The sequence below is a fragment of the Triturus cristatus genome, chromosome 4_1, assembly GCF_964204655.1.
Source record: "Triturus cristatus chromosome 4_1, aTriCri1.1, whole genome shotgun sequence".
NCBI classification, from domain to species: Eukaryota; Metazoa; Chordata; class Amphibia; order Caudata; family Salamandridae; genus Triturus; species Triturus cristatus.
Window position 1 is genome coordinate 25,982,007 of NC_140585.1, and position 20,528 is coordinate 26,002,534.

General features: G+C 45.8%; 1 protein-coding gene across 1 annotated transcript in view; it reads left to right on the top strand.

Annotated features, from left to right (window-relative positions):
• LOC146839357 (glutathione S-transferase P 1-like) overlaps positions 1 to 20,528 on the top strand; it is a 74,188-nt gene that overhangs the window by 35,714 nt on the left and 17,946 nt on the right. The window contains exon 5 of the mRNA XM_085650349.1: positions 13,980 to 14,083. Coding sequence (XP_085506475.1) covers positions 13,980 to 14,083 — 104 coding nt within the window. The remainder of the gene's footprint in view (positions 1 to 13,979; positions 14,084 to 20,528) is intronic.

The following is a 20,528-nucleotide window of genomic DNA, read 5'->3' on the forward strand; positions in this document are numbered from 1 at the left end:
TCCGAAAATTGTCTAATTGTTGAGCTTTCTACCCAAGATAAGGCCAAGATTCTTTTTGTTAATTTTTATAACTCACATGCAAATGAGTGTACCAATCAAAATTTGGAAGTACTGGATAAATTTTTGTCAGTCTATAGTATTAACGTAAATATTTTTGAATTAATAGTACTAGGGGACTTTAATATACACCCATGCACTCTACCATGTATTAGACGGGATGATGAAGGTCCTCCCCTTTCCTCATCTGTTCATCTGGAACATACTAGGCGTGGAGAATATCTTGATTTTTTTCTTGCAAGATGGAATCTATATGAGTCAGGCTGCGGGGATGGTAATAATAGGTCCCCTACGTTTAAGGGAAAAGATATGGGTACTGTTATAGATTATATTTTTGTGTCCTCTTCTTTGTTAAATAATGTGTTAAATTATTATACAGAGGTGTCAGTTTTTAGTGATCATAATCCTGTTTTACTTGTATTGAAGAATACTGAATTTATTTTTTTTAAAACAGTAAAAGTTAGAGGGGGCTTGAACCTTGAGGTTAAAGATCAGAATCGTAGGCTGAAATGGACAAAAGTAGTCCCTGAAATCTTTCTTCAAGAGGTCTTATCCAAAACAGAGAATGAAGTCTCAACATGTTTAGCAGAAAGTACAGATCCTAAAGAGGTTTTAGTAGCATTTGATAATATCTGCATGGAAATTAACCGTAGTCTCCAGAACAATTTCAGGCAGAAGTCGCTAGTGGGCAAAAGATGGTTCGATAAGAAATTCTCAAAAGCGCACGGAGTACTGCTAAAAGCACTAAAAGCAATTCCCAAAAATCGTGCAGATATAGTTAATGCAAGGAATGTATATAAAAAAACTATCCTAGAAAGAAAGAAGGAACTGAAAGACAATGCTCTGGCTCAACTTCTAGAACCAGAAACCCCAAAAAATAGTGGCCTATTCTGGAAAATAATAAATCAGCCTCTCTTTTCTGACGACACGAATACCCCCTTAGAGGCAAATATTTCAGATGAGGGGTGGATTAAACATTTTAGTCAAATATATACGGAAATATGTAATACTGCCACCCTTGATGGCACTCTAGAAGTTGCAGCCGGGGAACTCTGCACTGCTGAGGACACTGTTATTTTTGCGGCAGCTGATGTGGAAAGGGCTATAGATCTGACCCTGAAAAATAAAGCTCCGTGCCCCGACGGGGTACCAGGGGACGTCTTTAAAAGTGCTCCGAAATTTTGGTCCAAAGTGCTATGTAATGTTTTTAATGCTCTTTTAATTGACAAAATCCTGGATTCTTGGAAGGAATCCATAATTATACCAGTTTTTAAAAAGGGTAACAGGCTAGACCCATTCTGTTACAGACCCATTTCACTGATTGATTCGTCGGTGAAAATAATGGGCCGGGTTATTTTAACAAAACTGAACGACTGGTTAACAGAGACCTGGAAAGGGGTCTTATCAGACGTTCAGTGCGGCTTCAGATCAAAAAGGAGCACATTAGACCAAGGCCTGAACCTGCATTTACTAGTAGAAAAATACACGATGGCCAAGGAGGGGTCCATGTACCTGGGGTTCATGGACCTCTCGTCAGCCTTTGATCTTGTAAATCGTTCCAAATTATGGAAAATTTTGCTCGACATGGGACTGGACAAGGCCCTTGTTAATCTCCTAGCAGATTTACACACCGATCTAATAGCCTCAGTTAGAGTTACCCCAGAGGGGCGATGCACGAGTCACTTTAATTCAGAAAGGGGAGTTAGGCAGAGGTGCATTCTGGCACCCCTCCTATTCACCGTTTATATAAATGCCTTGGAACCTACACTAAAAGATGCAACCCTTGACATTCCACGTATAGGAGAACTTGGAATTCCAGTTCTCCTATACGCGGACGACGCCGTCTTGCTTTCCCGCACTGGTGTTGGCCTCCAACGATTATTGGACGCTTTTGAGGTCTTTATGGGTTCTTTGGACCTAAAGATCAATGTTAAAAAGTCTCAGATAATGATTATGGGCAAGGGTAATAAAAACAAGCTCTCAAAAACTTTCAGGTGTGGGAAGCAAGAATTGTGTAGAGCAGCCACTTTTCCTTATCTGGGGATCACTTTCGATGAGAGAGGTTCCTGGGGTCCCCAGATGAAAAATAGAAATATCGCCCTTGCTAGATCATCTTCTGCACTCCAGGGATTTATAAAAAAACTGGGAGCAAGGCCAATAGTAACTTTGTTAAAAATCTACAAAGCAAAATGTCTTGCTGTTGCTACATATGGAAGTGCGATTTGGGGTAATTGCTCTATGGAAAGTATACAGACCACGGAGAATACATTTTTAAGATCTGTCCTCTCTGTTCCACAGTCTACCCCAACATACATTGTTCATGCTGAACTTGGTGTAGGTTATATTTCAGATCTGATTAGAGTAGCCCCCGTCTTGGCCTGGCTAAAGACTTGGGTGAATCAAAAAATTCCCCTTAATCATATTATTTTAAAAGATTGCCTGCAGCTGGATAAAGTAAATAAAATAGCTTGGTTAGTGTACATTAAAAACTGCCTTGTTAAATTAGGGAGATCAGACCTCTTCTTTTCCCCAGAATCGATAACTGTTAAAGACATTGGTTTGATTAAAGGTATGATGGGAGATTTGTCAAGCCTAGAAAGGGAACAAGTAGAATTTGAGAAACCATCGGTGCGGGCTAGTATCATTTTGAGTACACATGTAGGCCCTGAACTATATTTAACTATTGTAAATAAACCTTTTCACCGTTTTCTCTTAACTCATTTTCGGTTTAACCTGATTCATCTAACCCTTGGTCATTTTCCAACCTGGTGTACTCCCGAAAACGCAATGCCGTTTAAATGTGATAATTTTTCGATCCAGAACACATTGCACTTTTTGATGTTCTGTGATCACTACACGGCATTAAGAAAGAAATATTTGATTCCGATTTTAAAGGAGGCCGGGTTTATTCAGGTTAAGCCCGCACTTTTGTTTTTACAGTTACTGCAGACCCCTAGGATTATGTTCCATGTTGCTAGTTTTCTAGTGGGTGCTGTTAGGGTTAAGAAGAGGAAGTCGTCTACTAATTCAACTAATATGGTTTTATGAATGGCCGAAATTAAGAGAATATAAATGTAATATGCAAATGATGTGTTTAGAATTTTTTACCCAAATGACCTCTTTTTAAACATTTTTAGTAATTATGAATTGTCGATTGTGTGAAATTACATTGTATTTTTCCTATGTCTTTTTATGATATTTATTTATCGAAATAAAGTATTTTGACTGACTGACTGACATCATACTCGACTCATCACTCACCATGAGTTGCCAGATCAACAACGTATCCTTCGCTTGCTTCAACACCCTCTGCATACTTTGCAAGATGTTCAAGTGGATCCCCCCCCGACTCCAGGAAAACCATCACTCATGCACTCATCTCCAGTAGACTGGACTACGGCAACACCCTCTATGCCAGAATCAACAAAAAACTTCCATCCAAATGCTGCAGCCAGACTTATTCTCAATATCTCACGACACAACCACATCACCCAACATCTCCGTGACATCCACTAGCTCCCCGTCGATAGAAGAATAACCTTCAAGCTGCTTACACACACCTACAAAGCCCTCCACAACACCGGACCCCAATACCTCAACGACCGAATCACCTTCCACGCCCCCAAGAGAAACCTCCGCACAGCCGATCTTGCCCTGGCCTCCGTCCCACATTTTTACAGGACCAGAGCAGGTGGAAGATCCAGCTCCTACCTCGCAGCCAAGACCTGGAACAAACACCTCCTTCACCTCCGACGGAGCCCGACACTGCACCAATTCAGAAAGGACCTCACGACCTTGCTCTTCGAATGACCCCAATGGAGCTCTCACACCCACCCCAGCGCCTTGAGGCCCTCACGGGTGAGTAGTGCGCTCTACAAAACCCTGATTGATTGATTGAATATTGCCCTAAACCCCTGCATGAAACAAGAAATGATGTTCCAAATCTTTCTCTATAACTCCCTCTGCTTATCTTTGACCCACCCTCTTATGACTTCCTCGTAGTCAAAGTGCCTGACCCTGGTCTAAAGTGATCTCCTGTCAGTTGCTCACCTCTCACTCCTTAGGTTTTAATCCAGCGCTAGAGAGGCAGGTGCGGCCGTTTAGGGTGTGGTATGCTCAGCAACCTCCACAGGCAGCACAAACAAACAGCTCAAACAACATAAACTGACAAGCCACAGAGCCCAAACCTGTTTGAAAACCCTGTGGTAACAGCAGGATGCAGTTCTTTGCTTAAAGTGTTGGAGTGCCTTTAATATTGCTGAATATCAAAACCACAACACCAATCAAACATCACATTGAAAATAAAATATCGACGGGTAAATCTAGATTTTCCTCTCCAAGTGCAGTCACTAGACTGCTGTGTGCAGAGGCTCTGGGGACTATTTACTTGAGAACGCAGCGGCAGAATGAATAGTGGTTGTGTCCAACAGGTTCACCAGTGACATGTCCATCTGCGCCTGTCCACCGTACACACCCAGAGAAGAAGCCCTCCATCCATCCATCCACCACCCATCCATCCATCCATCCATTTATTCATCCATCCACTCATCCATCTATCCACTCATCCATCCACCCACTCACCCACACATCTGCACATTCATCCATCCATATTCATCCATCCATTCACTCTTTCATTCCCCACCCATCCATCCAGCCATCCATATACCATCCATCCATACACCCACCCACCCATCCATCTAACTATCCATCCACCCACCCACTCACCCATCCATCCATCCAAGCATCCACTCAGCCATCCCCATCCATCCACACAACACCCATCCATCTATACATCCATCTATCCACCCACCCACATTCATGCACCCACCCACACACATCCATCCACTCACCCACCCACATCCATCCATCCATCAAAGCATCCACTCATCCACTCAGCCATCCCCATCCATCCACACAACACCCATCCATCTTTACATCCATCCATCCACCCACCCGCCCATCCATCCATTCATCCACTAATCCATCTCAATCCACCCACACACTCACCTACCCACCCACCCATCCATCAATCCTTCTATTCACCCATCCATCTATCCATACACCCACCCGCCCACCCATTGATCCACTCACCCATCCACAAAAATCCGGATGCAGAGTGACTTTACGTGGATATATGGGCCAACCAACTGCGCTGCTCATACGTCCAAAAAAGTGATGCACCGGCGGCGCAAGGGGCTTGTAAATAAGCCCCTCAGTCTTCATCCCTTGAACCCATCACGAAGGCAACAAGAAGCAAATTAAAAGCGACTGTAGCCTATTTTTAGGGTCTACTCACCTGTTCTGGCGAGATAACAAATAACAGCAGTTCTGTTCACTCACAAAGTGAATGAGCAATAAAGAGGCATTTAAATCTTGTTTTTATCTTGTCACATTTGCTCTGCATTCAGAAGCAGAGGTCAATAATCAGTTTGTTTTCCTACATTTACTTTTCTTTCTCTGGTTGTGAAGTTACAAGATTTCGTAAAGTGAACTGGGTGGCAATTGTGCTGTGCAAAGCGTGTGAAATGAACGGCTGTAAAATGTCAGGCTGTTTTTCCAACACTTAAATAGCTAATATATGAACCGCGGAAACATTTCAAGATATATTTCAGTAGTTATGAAGGTGCATTTTTGTAGGTATGTGCGGTGAAAAGATTTCTATAGGATGAAAACAAATCAGAACACTTTATGAGCAAATGCTAAATATTTTTGCTGAAACCCAATTTCCAAATATTGGGCCTCATTTACTACAAAATGATGCGGCGCGGTACCGTGAGCCAATTCTCTGCACCGACCTGCGTCATTTTAAAAGCACAGGGAGCCGTCGCAGTAACAACAATACAATGAATCCATGTGCTTTCCCCTGCACTGGCGCGCAATTGGCTGCTATGCGCCAATGCAGACACCCTTGCGTCATGTTGCAAGGGTGCCCGCATTGCGGGATCATTGTTTTTGTGCAGGAAGGGACACCTTCCTGCACAAAAACAATCATCGTTGGCATTTTTCTCCTTCTATGCATGCTGCAGAATGCAGCACACATACAAATAGGAAAGAACGAGGAGAAATAAAAGTATTTCTCCTCGTTGCCCCACTCCTTCCCCTTCTTTTGGAGAGACGTAGGATTCTGACGCATTCCCAGGTTACGACACTTAGTAAATCTGGGAATGTGTCAAATTCCATGGATGTTGCGTGGGAACGCCCACAGCAACACCCATGGAACGCCCCTTTCATGCAGAGTAATGCATGAGTGGGGACCAGATTTACAAGGCTATGAAAAGGCACGCAGGGTGACTTTACGTAGCCTTGTAAATACGGGCAAGCCCATTGCGTCCCCAGTGCATCAAAAAAAGTAATGCAGCGGTGGCACAATAGGCTTGTAAATGAGGCCGCTAGTACACAGGTGTTTGCACTGCAGTGTGTGCATGAACATACCTGAGCATGTCTGCGTTGGCGCATGGCAGCCAATTGTTTGTATTCTATTTAGTTTTATCAGTAAAGCTGCATGTCAGCAGGAACGTTTGTGGCCATTTCAATGGAGAGCATGCTGTCTGTAAATGACAGTGCACTACCACATCATGCTTTAGTAATATATTTATTAAAAGTGAGATTTTAAACATGAACCGAGAAATATTCCTGTCCCCATCCTGATATCAATGCTATTAGTGAACTTGATCCAGCGCAAGACCGGGGAAAAGGGGGAGTATATATATATAACTATCCTCCCTGCGTCACAGACCCGACGTCACACTAACTCACTCACACACGCAGTCATTGGTGGGGCCCATAACACCAACACTCACATGTCTCCACTCACGAGTCTGCACACAGGAGGGATGAATAATTCAAGCGCTGGACATGTGGGGGGGTACCTTATTACCTATAGGGAAGAAAAGTAATTTTACAGAATATACATTAGCATTCGCCACCTATAGATTCCTAATCCTAAACATCAAGGCACTCCACCACTTGGTCGACGGACCAATTAGTTGGATTGGTTGATGGTGATTTAGAACCAGCTAAAACACATTTAAGATTCAGAATCCTCTATTCTTTTCATTGAAAAACCACAATCTCGTAATTTCTGTTAATTAAATATCTTTATCTAAATATTGTTTGCAATTAATATTAGCATTTTTCACTTAATCAAAAGTTTAGAGTTTAGCTCAATTTGCATGACATTATATTTACCTATTCTTCCTAGCTGTATTTTTCTCTAATTCATTTGGCTCTGCATAACCGAATTTAGCCGTTGATTGTCCAAATAAAGCAGGCCAAAGCTCAAAAAGTTCTTTGCTCAGCACGTTACAGTCCCAAAGATCTCCAAAGGACCAGAAATCGTGCAAGCATTTGTCATCGAATCCAAACCGCCGAATGCCAGCCAACCCCTCCCTATTCTACTACTCTTTTTATAATAAATTTCGGGATAACATGAAACATTTTTAGGCGACAAAAGACGGTGATTGGCTGATAGAAATCGTCCGATTTTACATCAGTGGATGTTCACATGGATTTTGCTGGTTCTTTTCCGCAGTTCATGTTGCCCTTATGCAACAATGTTTAAGGTTTGCTTGCATGTCCCAATTGTTCATATAGACCAGTTTTTACTGACTGAAGTTTGGCAGTCCTCCAAGTTCCTACCCTTGCCCAGGAACACTGTGCCTTAGGTTATTTGGAGGTTTACGGAGCCATCCGAGTCTGCGCAGTAGGCATCGCGCTCACGAGACGGTGGCCACTTCTGAACTCCATTTTCGGACACCATTTTTAGGTAGGCCCACTGCCAACCTAAGCAAAACAAACACAAAAGAATAATTAGTACAAAGAAATGAAGATTCCAATGTTAAACCCTCACTAATCCCTTTATGTATTAGTATTTTCCTAGCTTATAGCGACAATTAAAGCAATAATACTCACCCTTACGGTCCAAAACAGGAACGCAAACATCACAAAAGCAACATAAATCATGCGATATCCTATTACCACATGTACTACTATTAATATGCGTACATAATTTAGTTATTAGAGTTATTTTGCCATGCAAATAGCAATAAGTCCCACGTGTAATTGGTGTTTAATAAAGGTGCAAATAATTGATTAATATAACACAGCAAATGGTTAGTCAAATTATAATATAAGTAGGTTATGTTATTAGTATTTTCATGCAAAATAAATGAGGTATACAAAATTTTGCTCTACCTGCTCCATCAAACAGGGGTCATAAGTACCCTACATGTGGGCTTGATTCTTATTATACAAGGAGCAAACTTTTACTCTATTACATTTCAAGCAAAAGAGTTTTTTTGTACAGCAGAAATGCTCCATAAAATACAATATTTTTCTAGGATCGCACAATTTGAGGCTAGTTTATGGGTCTAGCACATTACAGTGCGCTCGAGTAGATTATGCAGCTTACTAGACCTGCAGCCTGGTAACATTTTTAGGATTGTTTCGAGGTCTGCCATGGATGGCGCTGGCATAGGACTCTTCTGTCGCTGATGTGATGAGCTGCCTGTAGCACTGACAGAATGCAGTCTCATGAGGCCCTTTAGAGATCTCTTTTTCTTCTATGTTCCTGTCTGTCTGTGAATAAAACGTTTATTGTCAGAAAGGTCTTAAAAATAACGGTGCTGAAGGCTTTGACTTGCTCGTGCTTGATGCCCTTGGGGCGTGGATGTTCTCATAGTTTTCATAAAAGTTTTTGAAGTTCTTTTGAAGGGTGCTGGGGTCCGACATGTAGTTGATGGAGTGAGAGATGAGTTCAAGCACTAGGTTGTCTCTGGAGAAGTTTTTATCGGCTCTGAACATTTATTCTTCTCTTCTATGTTGACCCTAGTTTGTTGGTCGTACACTGAGCAGAAAGATATAGATGGCATAGTGGTCAGTCGGGTCCAAGGGTATCGGTGGCTTGTGCTGGATTGTTGCTATTGAGAAGACAAGATCGAGGATGTGGTCTATGGAGTGCGTTGGTTGTGTGCCTTGCTGTGCTGCGTTGAGTATATAGATGAGACGAAGGAGGATGCCTCCTATTTCACATTGTGAGTGTCTGCCCTTTTCTGGCGACGCCCAGGCAATGGAAAGCCCTGAAGAAGTAATTGAAGTATTGAGAAGGCAGGATATAATTTCCTGTGCAGGTAGATGATGTGGAGTGAAGAAGGTTTTGGCTGGAAATCAGTGATGTCACTTCCTGTGCAGATGGATGATAAATGAAGTCCTCTTGCTCGGCTTCTTCTTTAAAGAATGTTTTCGCATGAAACCAGTGATGTCATTTCCTGCGCAGATGGATGATGGGAAATACAGCAGTGTCACTTTTTATGCAGATTGTTGATCTGAATTGAGTTCATGTAACTTCCTGTGCAGATGGACGATAAATTAAGTCCTCTTGCTTGGCTTCTTCTTTAAAGAATGTGTTCGCATGAAACCAGTGATGTCACTTCCCATGTACATGGTTGATGGCAAGTGCAGTGATGTCACTTGCAATGCAGATGGGTGATTGGAAATGAAGACACTTGCTTAGTTTCTTCATTTAAATATGATTCTGGCAGGAAACCCGTGTAGTCACTTCCTGTGCAGATGGATGGTGGGAAGTGTATTTATATCACTTCCTGAGCAGATGGATAATGGGAAATGAAGTCCCTTTTGCTTGGCATCTTTTTTGAAAAATTGGTTTTAGCGGGAAACTTGTGTCACTTCCTGTGGAGATGAATGATGGGAAATGCCGTGATGTCACTTCCTGTGCAGATGGATGGTGGGAAATGACGGGCAGTCTAGCCTCAAAGGTTCTTATTTCTCAGGGTCTTTCTCCAATTCTCAGCCTTCGGTATACTATACTTTACTCATACCTGGGAACTCTGAGGGTGTGACCTTGTACTGTGTATCTTCCTGGGAACTCTCCGGCTGCAACCTTTCCCCCATGGTTGCTTGTGTTGTCTCTCTGCCTGGGTGTTGTCAAGATGTAATCCTTCCCCGATGCTTTCTTCTGCTGTCTCTCTTTTTGGATGCTGTGTTTGTGCAAACCTCCACGCTCTCTCGACAAGGGAGCATCCGTGTGCAACCCTTACCTCTCAGTTCCTTGTGCTATGCTGATAAATGGGAGTTCTCAGGGTCGGTAGCATTCTAGACTCTGACTCCCTCTTTCACAGGGTTTCATCCTGGGACCTCTTAGAGTGGCATTCTAGTTTCAGAGCTCCTTATATCTTAGGGTCTCTGTCTGGGAGCTTCTAGGGTGGAACTCAAGTGTCAGAGCTACCTAATTCTCAGAGTCTCTCTCTGGGAGATCTCAGGGTGGAATTCTAGTGTCACGGCTCCCTATTTCTGAGGACCCCCTTTGGGAGTCCCAGGGTCTCTCTCTGGGAACTCTCAGGGTGTTAACTCAATCTCAGAACTTCATGTTTTACAGGGTCTCTCTCTGTGAGCTCTCAGGGTGACACTTTTGTCCTAGAGCTCCCTATTTCTCATAGTCTGTCTCTGGGACCTCTCTGAGTGGAACTCTAGTCTCAGAGTCTCTCTCTGGGAGCTCTCAGTGTGGTCCTCCAGTCACAGACCTTCCTATTTCTTAGGGTCTTTTTCTAGCATCTATCAGATTGATGATCTAGTCTCAGGGTCTCTCTGGGAGCTCTCAGGATGGAACTCTAGTGTCAGAGTACTTTATTTCTCGGGATCCCCTCTTGGAGCTCTCATGGTGGCACTGTAGTGTCAGAGCTCCATATTTCTCGTAGGATCTCCCTCTGGGAACTCTCAGGTGACATTCTAGTTTCAGGGTCTCTTTCTTGGAGCTCTCAGGATGTTACGTTAGTCTCAGAGCTCCCTGCTTCTCAGGGTATCTCTCTAGGAGCTCGCAGGGTGGCACTCTTATTTCAGAGCTCCCAATTTCTCAGGTGGCTCTTGGAGTGCGACTCTAGTCTCAGGATCTCTCTCTGGGAGGTCTCAAGGTGTCACTATAGTCTCAAAGCTCTCTTTTTCTCAGGCTGTCTCTCTGGGAGCTCTCAGGGTGGCATTCCAGTGTCAGAGCTCCCTATTTCTTAGGATCTTTCTCTCAGACCTCTCAGGGTGCCTCTCCAGTCTCATAGTTACCAATTTCTGAAGATCTCCATCTGGGAGCTCTCAGGGTGTCAGTCCAGTCTCAGAGCTCCTCGTTATTAGCAGGGTTTCTTCCATTAGGATTTTAGTTTCAGAGCTCCCTATCTCTTAGGCTCTCAATCTGGAAGCTCTCAGGGTAGCACTCTAGTCTTGGGATCTATCTCTGGGGGCTCTCAAGGTGTCACTATAGTCTCAAATCTCCCTTTCTCTCAGGATCTCTCTCTGGGAGCTCCCAGGGTGTCACTCCAGTCTCAGAGCTCCCTGTTTCTCAGTATCTCTCTCTGCAAGCTCTCAGGGCGTCTCTCCACTCTCAGAGCTCCCTCTTTCTCAGGGTCTTTCTGTTGGAGCTTTCAGGGTGTCAATCCAGTCTCAGAGCTCCTCTTTATTTGCAGGGTTCCTTCTATTAGTGTTCTAGTTTCAGAGCTCCCTATTTCTTAGGCTCTCGCTCTGGAAGCTCTCAGAAAAGCTCTCAGAGTGGCAGAGTTCCCTGCTTCTCAGGCTCTCTCTCTGGGAGCTCTCATGGTGGCACTCCAGCTCCCTGCTTCTCAGTCTCTCTCTCTGGGAGCTCTCATGGTGGCACTCCAGCTCCCTGCTTCTCAGGCTCTCTCTCTGGGAGCTCTCGTGGTGGCACTCCAGCTCCCTGCTTCTCAGTCTCTCTCTCTGGGAGCTCTCGTGGAGGCACTCCAGCTCCCTGCTTCTCAGGCTCTCTCTCTGGGAGCTCTCATGGTGGCACTCCAGCTCCCTGCTTCTCAGGCTCTCTCTCTGGGACTCTCTCTGGGAGCTCTCGTGGAGGCACTCCAGCTCCCTGCTTCTCAGTCTCTCTCTCTGGGAGCTCTCGTGGAGGCACTCCAGCTCCCTGCTTCTCAGTCTCTCTCTCTGGGAGCTCTCGTGGAGGCACTCCAGCTCCCTGCTTCTCAGGCTCTCTCTCTGGGAGCTCTCGTGGAGGCACTCCAGCTCCCTGCTTCTCAGGCTCTCTCTCTGGGAGCTCTCGTGGTGGCACTCCAGCTCCCTGCTTCTCAGTCTCTCTCTCTGGGAGCTCTCGTGGAGGCACTCCAGCTCCCTGCTTCTCAGACTCTCTCTCTGGGAGCTCTCATGGTGGCACTCCAGCTCCCTGCTTCTCAGGCTCTCTCTCTGGCAGCTCTCATGGAGGCACTCCAGCTCCCTGCTTCTCAGGCTCTCTCTCTGGGAGCTCTCATGGAGGCACTCCGGCTCCCTGCTTCTCAGGCTCTCTCTCTGGGAGGTCTCATGGAGGCACTCCGGCTCCCTGCTTCTCAGGCTCTCTCTCTGGGAGCTCTCATGGAGGCACTCCAGCTTCCTGCTTCTCAGGCTCTCTCTCTGGGAGCTCTCATGGAGGCACTCCAGCTCCCTGTTTCTTATGATCTCTTTCTTAGAGCTCTCAGCATGCCGCTGCAGTCACAGAGCTCCCTGTTTCTCAGGGTGTCTCTCTGGCAGCTCTCAGCATGTTGCTGCAGTCACAGAGCTCCCTGTTTCTCAGGGTGTCTCTCTGGCAGCTCTCAGTGCACACTCCAGTCACAGAGCTCCCTGTTTCTCAGGGTGTCTCTCTGGCAGCTCTCAGTGCACACTCCAGTCACAGAGCTCCCTGTTTCTCAGGGTGTCTCTCTGGGAGCTCTCAGTGCACACTCCAGTCACAGAGCTCCCTGTTTCTCAGGGTGTCTCTCTGGGAGCTCTCAGTGCACACTCCAGACACAGAGCTCCCTGTTTCTCAGGGTGTCTCACTGGGAGCTCTCAGTGCACACTCCAGTCACAGAGCTCCCTGTTTCTCAGGGTGTCTCTCTGGCAGCTCTCAGTGCACACTCCAGTCACAGAGCTCCCTGTTTCTCAGGGTGTCTCTCTGGGAGCTCTCAGTGCACACTCCAGTCACAGAGCTCCCTGTTTCTCAGGGTGTCTCTCTGGCAGCTCTCAGTGCACACTACAGTCACAGAGCTCCCTGTTTCTCAGGGTGTCTCTCTGGGAGCTCTCAGTGCACACTCCAGTCACAGAGCTCCCTGTTTCTCAGGGTGTCTCTCTGGGAGCTCTCAGTGCACACTCCAGACACAGAGCTCCCTGTTTCTCAGGGTGTCTCTCTGGCAGCTCTCAGTGCACACTCCAGTCACAGAGCTCCCTGTTTCTAAGGGTGTCTCTCTGGGAGCTCTCAGTGCACACTCCAGACACAGAGCTCCCTGTTTCTCAAGGTGCCTCTCTGGGAGCTCTCAGTGCACACTCCAGACACAGAGCTCCCTGTTTCTAAGGGTGTCTCTCTGGGAGCCCTCAGTGCACACTCCAGACACAGAGCTCCCTGTTTCTAAGGGTGTCTCTCTGGGAGCTCTCAGTGCACACTCCAGACACAGAGCTCCCTGTTTCTCAGGGTGTCTCTCTGGTAGCTCTCAGTGCACACTCCAGACACAGAGCTCCCTGTTTCTAAGGGTGTCTCTCTGGGAGCTCTCAGTGCACACTCCAGTCACAGAGCTCCCTGTTTCTCAGGGTGTCTCTCTGGGAGCTCTCAGTGCACACTCCAGTCACAGAGGTCCCTGTTTCTCAGGGTGTCTCTCTGGGAGCTCTCAGTGCACACTCCAGTCACAGAGCTCCCTGTTTCTCAGGGTCAGTCTTTAATTATAAAGCTTCACTACACTATACTGCACTGTTCCCTCAGAGGTCACACCTTCTCCTGCACGGGTCTGCTGTGCTATTGCCAAATCTATGGACTCTCAAGGTCTATGCACAACACAGACATACATGACAGTGAGAGATACAATCATCCTCTGTAGGATCATGACAAAGTCTGCTCATTAATGGTTGGCTCATGAGTTGTCATGTGTGATGTATCACTGATGCCCCACTGCTCTTCGCAGGGCTCTGTGGAAGGAACGACAAGGAGGCGGCGCTTATCGACATGACCAGTGACGGCCTGGACGACCTGCGGACCAGCTACCTGCGTATGATCTACTTGGACTATGTACGTAGTTGTGTTAAAGGGTAGATCTGGTGCATGCATGACTGTGATGTGGTGTGGAGATGCTATCACAGCCAATGCCAGGGGTGTTTGGTGACCATTGGGACGATAATCTGGTTTGAAAACCTTCCTGGCATGCAAATGGTATTGTATGAGTAATGACAGCACCACTAGGTCATGGGGTCCCTGCACCTCAACCACAAGCCTCAATGCCCACATATTGTGTGTTCAACTGGGACTGAGACATGTGTCCCCTGCTCATATTCACACCACAACTGAGATACACCTCCCCTAGATGTGTTCAACTAATGAGTACACCCACAGCACAAGTAAAGAACACCTTCTCCACATGTGTACAAGATGTGTTCACACCCTCACCACTGGGCACACTTTCTCTGTAAGTAAACCTTACCCCTTTCAAAGACGATCCATTCCCCAAACCCCCATCAGATATAAGCAGCACCCAGTGTTTCGGGACGGACAAAGGACCTCCCTCTCAACATGATTTGGGTGGCACTCTTCTCTCTCTGAACATGAGTTGGGTGGCACTCTTCTCTCTCTGAACATGAGTTGGGTGGCACTCTTCTCTCTCTGAACATGAGTTGGGGGCACTCTTCTCTCTCTGAACATTAGATGGGTGGCACTCTTCTCTCTCTGAACATGAGTTGGGTGGCACTCTTCTCTCTCTGAACATGAGTTGGGTGGCACTCTTCTCTCTCTGAACATGAGTTGGGTGGCACTCTTCTCTCTCTCAACATGAGTTGGGTGGCACTTTTCGCTCTCTGACGTGAGTTGGGTGGCACTTTTCTCTCTCTCTAAACGTGAGTTGGGTGGCACTCTTCTCTCTGAACATAAGTTGGGTGGCACTCTTCTCTCTCTGAACATGAGTTGGGTGGCACTCATCTCTCTTTGAACAGGAGTTGGGTGGCACTCTTCTCTCTCTGAACATGAGTTGGGTGGCACTTTTCTCTCTCTGAACGTGAGTTGGGTGGCACTTTTCTCTCTCTGAAAATGAGTTTGGTGGCACTTTTCTCTCTCTCTAAATGTGAGTTGGGTGGCACTCTTCTCTCTGAACATAAGTTGGGTGGCACTCTTCTCTTTCTGAGCATGAGTTGGGAGGCACTCTCCTCTCTCTTAACAGGATTTGTGTCCCATTCTCCTGTCTACAAACTTGAGTTGGGTGGCACCTTCCATTCTCTGAACATGATTCTGTTGGCACTTTCCTTTCTCTGAATATGAGATCATTGGTGCTCTCCGTTCTCTGAACATGAGTAAGATGGCACCCTCTGAACATGAGTTGGGCTACATGCTTCCTTTGATGAATGTGGGTTCGGTAGCATTCTCCTCTCTGTGAACATCACTTGGGTGGCACTGTTTCTTCGATGAATGTGGGTTGGGTGGCATTCTCCTCTATGTGAACATGAGTTGGGTTGCACTCTCATTTATTTAAATGCAAGCAATGTTAACAAATGTCCTTGTATGAACATTAGTTGATTACACTATTGGCTCTCTCTCAACAGCAGTTTGGTGGCAGTCCATACCAACATGAGTTGGGTGGCACTCTCTATTCTATGAGCATGCAATGGGTGGCACTCTTCCTTCTTTGATCATATGTTGAGAGAACTGCATTACACTGCCATCTCTGAACACTCTCCGCTCTCTGAACATAAGTTGGTTTACACTCAGCTCCCTGCACATGATATGGGTTACACTCTCCCTTTTCTGCACACAAGTTGGGTTACACACTTCCTTTTCTTCACATAAGTTGGGTTACACGCTCCCCTTTCTGCACATGAGTTGGGTTACACTCTCCACTTTGTGCACATGAGCTGGGGCACACTCTCCTCTCTGGACATGTGTTGGGTTACACTCCACTCTCAGAACAGGAGTTGGGTTATACTCCCTTCTCAGCACAGGAGTTGAGTTACACTCTCTTCTCTGACCATGCATTGGGTTACACTCTCCTCTCTAAACATGAGCTGGGTTACACTCTCCTCTCTGAACATGTTTTGGGTTAAATGCCCTTCTCAGAACAGGAGTTGGGTTACACTCTCCTCTCTGACCATGCATTGGGTTACACTCTCCTCTCTAAACATGAGCTGGATTACACTCTCCTCTCTGAACATGAGTTGGTTTACACTCCACTCTCAGAACCGGAGTTGGGTTACACTCTCCTCTCTAAACATGAGCTGGGTTACACTCTCCTCTCTGAACATGTTTTGGGTTAAATGCCCTTCTCAGAACAGGAGTTGGGTTACACTCTCCTCTCTGACCATGCATTGGGTTACACTCTCTTCTCTGAACATGTTTTGGGTTAAATGCCCCTATCAGAACAGGAGTTGGGTTACACTCTCCTCTCTGACCATGTGTTGGGTTACACTCTCCTCTCAGAACAGGAGTTGGGTTACACTCTCCTCTCTGACCATGTGTTGGGTTATACTCTCCTCTCTGAACATGAGCTGGGACACACTCTCCTGTCTGAACATGTGTTGGGTTACACTATCCTCTCTGAACATGAGCTGGGTTACACTCTTTACATTCTTCCTTCTTTAAACATGACGTATGTTACCATCCTCCCATCTGGTTGCACTTCCCCTTCTCTCACACTGGGTTAGGTTACAAATGCCTTTCTCTGAACCTGAATTTAGTGTCCGTCTTCCTACTTTAAACATAAGTTATGTTAACAGCCTCCCTTCTATTAACATGATTTTCTTTGCACTCTCCCTTCTTTGAACTTGTTTTCTGTTACACGCTCCTTTCTCTGAACCTGAGTGAGTTACACTCTTCCTTTTTTTTAAATAAGTGATGGTAACAACCTCCTCTCTTGGCGCATGAGTTGGGTTACACTCTTTGTTCTCAACATCACAGAACTCTCCCTTTTCTGGACATACGTCTCTTTTCTTGAACACGAGGAGGTGCTGAGGGCAGCCTGCATCATTTCCCTTGGGTCGGTGAGAAGTAAGTCCCCAAATGTTTCGTAACGCGGCACAAGCCGCTGGATTGTGTTACATTTCTTTACAAAGCCACAGAAGGCGCAAATCGACTCTTGTGTGGCTTTCTAAATGTAAAGGCTTAGTAAATAGGGGCCAGTATACAGGAAGGAGAATGATTACCAGTCTTGGACACTAAAGCCACCAGTTTATTGATAGTGGCACGGTTGAGTCTTCCGGTGAGAACCCTACTCCCGATGTAGAGAGATATTGAGTCAGATCCTTGGAGAGGAGCCAACATCCGTGGTAGAGACTGGAGTAGTGGGGGTTGTAGTTGGTCCTAGGTTTCTGGCTCTTAGGGCCCTGAGAACCCTACTCCTGGGGTAGAGATGTATTGAGTCAGATCCTTGGAGTGGAGCCCACAGACCCTCGGAGAGCCTGAGCAGCGATGGTTGTAGGTGCTATTAGGACCCTGAGAACCCTACTCCTAGGGTAGAGATGTATTGAGTCAGATCCTTGGAGTGGAGCCCACAGACCCTCGGAGAGCCTGAGCAGCGATGGTTGTAGCTGGTATTAGGACCCTGAGAACCCTACTCCTGGGGTAGAGATGTATTGAGTCAGATCCTTGGAGTGGAGCCCACAGACCCTCGGAGAGCCTGAGCAGCGATGGTTGTAGCTGGTATTAGGACCCTGAGAACCCTACTCCTGGGGTAGAGATGTATTGAGTCAGATCCTTGGAGGGGAGCCCACAGACCCTGGTAGAGCCTGAGCAGCGCTGGTTGTAGCTGGTTTTATGTCTCTGGCTCTTACGACAGGAGGATCAAGTGATGGATGGACGGTTTGCAGACCAGATGAAACCATGTTCCTGGTGGACGAGGGAGGTTTTTAAGAGCAACTTCCACTTGAGAAAGTTATTTTCAACAACGAATTGGCATGGTGGCATGTCCCACACGCGTGAGCCCTGCACACGAGCAGCTCGCCCTCCACTTCAGTAGGTTTCCGTCGGCAGACCCTAGACTTCTGGAAGATGGAGGACACACACCAAGAAAGATAATCCAATGAGCGACCAGGCAAAGGTTTGTCGTTGAGACACAGGGTTCGAAGTGTGATGTTTTCATGGGTGCCAGTGAAGGGACTTCAGTGTCAGTGTGATGTGGTCATGGCATTGCAAGCCGAACAGAAGATGATTGGCACGGTCCTGGGCTCTCGAAAGGTTTTAGGTGGATATGTTGGAGAAGCTACTACAGTGGTGTAAACGGGATATTATCCCAAATCGCACTAGAGAAATTTACTACCAGGAGTGGAGTGGCGACAATAGGGTGATTTAGCGACCACAGTAACTGAGGTCCAGTGGGTGCGTGGAAAGCTGGCTAGGGTAAGGACTCATTCTGTGTGAGGTGGAGGGGGCTCAGTGTCTCTGACTGAGCCCTCAGCACCGCCATGGTGTGCTAACGGGAGAGTGCGCGGGTTCAGAATGCCAAGATCAGCAGCGCATACAAGGAGGCGCTGAGGCAACAGCGACAAGGAGGAGCATTTCATTTTTTATTTTAAGGAAAGTCAGTTTCACTACGCAACTGGCTTATAAAAAAGTCGTGAGAACTCTTCATGTTTTGAAAATGCCTGAAGGAAAGTTAGCTTATTAAATGTAACGCAAAATTTTCAACTACGGAGATTTGCAGATTGCTCTATTTGAAATAAAAAACTATTTTATAGTAATTTTTAGAATATAATTTCCCCATACCCAAAGGTGTGTGAGTGAGGAAGAGTGGCCTGCACCTTATCTATCTTGCAATCTCCTCTTTACTGGATTACTACATCCTTTGTAACCCACATTCCCACTGCTTTTAATTTAAGATTTTTTACAACGACAACAAATTGAGCCTCAAGATACAGAACACCTTCTAAAAGATTAAGCAACAGAAAAAAACTACCAGATATTGCAACCTCCATTCCGAACTAAAAAAACTGCACCAATGTTGCAATTTGAACGAGTTTCAGAATACAAAAATTAAATAAAATGAGTACTTCTCTAACAAAAATCAGAACCCTTATCTTTCTCTCTGCTGTTTTCTGATGCTAATAACACAAATGGTAAAGCCAATTGGCCTGAATTTGGCACACTTGTGTGATGGTTAATGTTTGTAATTTGTTTTTTGTATGCATATGCCACAAAAAATAAAAAAAGTATATATGTTCTCATCAAAATATGCCTGCCTTGTGCATAAGTATTTTTAAATTGAAAAAACATGAAAGTATGCCGTTACAACGCAAACATTTACAACACATGCCTTTACAACGCAGTGTTTACATCGCAACATCCATTACAACGCATGATTTCACATCGCATGCCAACACATCGCATTTATAGAAACTAAATTTACAACACATTCCATTACAGTACATACCATTACAACGCATACCATTACAACGCATATTATTTTTAGGGTAACAGTAGGGTGAGTGTTGACCCATTTAACTGCCTTCTTTCCCAATTCTTGGGGGGAGGTCAGATCCGAGTCTACCACGTACTGGTGCAACAGCTGATTTTGACAGTTATTAAGAATCTGCTCCCTCATTATCAGATTATACAATCCTTTGAAGTCACACAATTTACTGCCCAATAACCAACCTTCTAGAGCCTTAGCAGCACAGTCAACAAAGTCAACCCAGTCCTGATTTTGTGCTTTTTGGGTGTCTCTGAACTTCAACCTATACTGTTCATTGGTTAGGCCAAACCCATCAATCAGAGCACTCTTCAAGGCTTTGTAATCATCAGCATCCTCTTCTCTTACAGTGAGGAGCTTGTCTCTACCTTTGTCTGGAAAGGAGAGCCATAAGATTGCTGCCCACTGACCTTGAGGGACCTTCTGTACTTTACAGGCCCTCACCAAGGCAGTTATCCATTTGTGGATGTCATCCCCACTCTGGTAGGGAGGGACAATCTTACTTAGGTTTCTATGGTCATAAGACCTCTCCCTATCTCTAGGGAAATTGCTGCCACCAAGGGACTCTAGTCCCTCCTATTTACTAGCTCTGTAGAGCTCCAGGGCTTCCCTGTCTAAGGCCATCTGCTGCTTTCTGAGGTTGAACTTGTCTTGCTCATACTTCAGCAGTCTCTCTCCCCTCTCCTGGGAGGTTTCCCTCCCTCTGTGAGAAGAAACAGAGGTTCCTATAGAGGAGTTAGACTGGATAGATCCCCTTGACAGAGATCCATCTCTTCTAGCCCTGTTGTCAGGCCTTCCAGGAGGAATAAAGGAAGTGACATTATTGTCATCCTCCTCATCCTCATCCTGGTGGTCTGTGTTCACCAGTGTCTGGTCATTGTCACCAGTCTGGTCAGCATTAGAGTTAGGGTCAGGGGAGTTTCCACACCTGGACCCACCCTCAGATGCTGGCCCACCCACACTGTCTACATCATCAGGCCCACTAGGCCCTAAAGTTTCAGTATATTTATGAGATGCTGTGTGGATGGGCTTTTGCCTGTCTTCAGCTTCCTAATGGAACATAAGGCCCTAAGC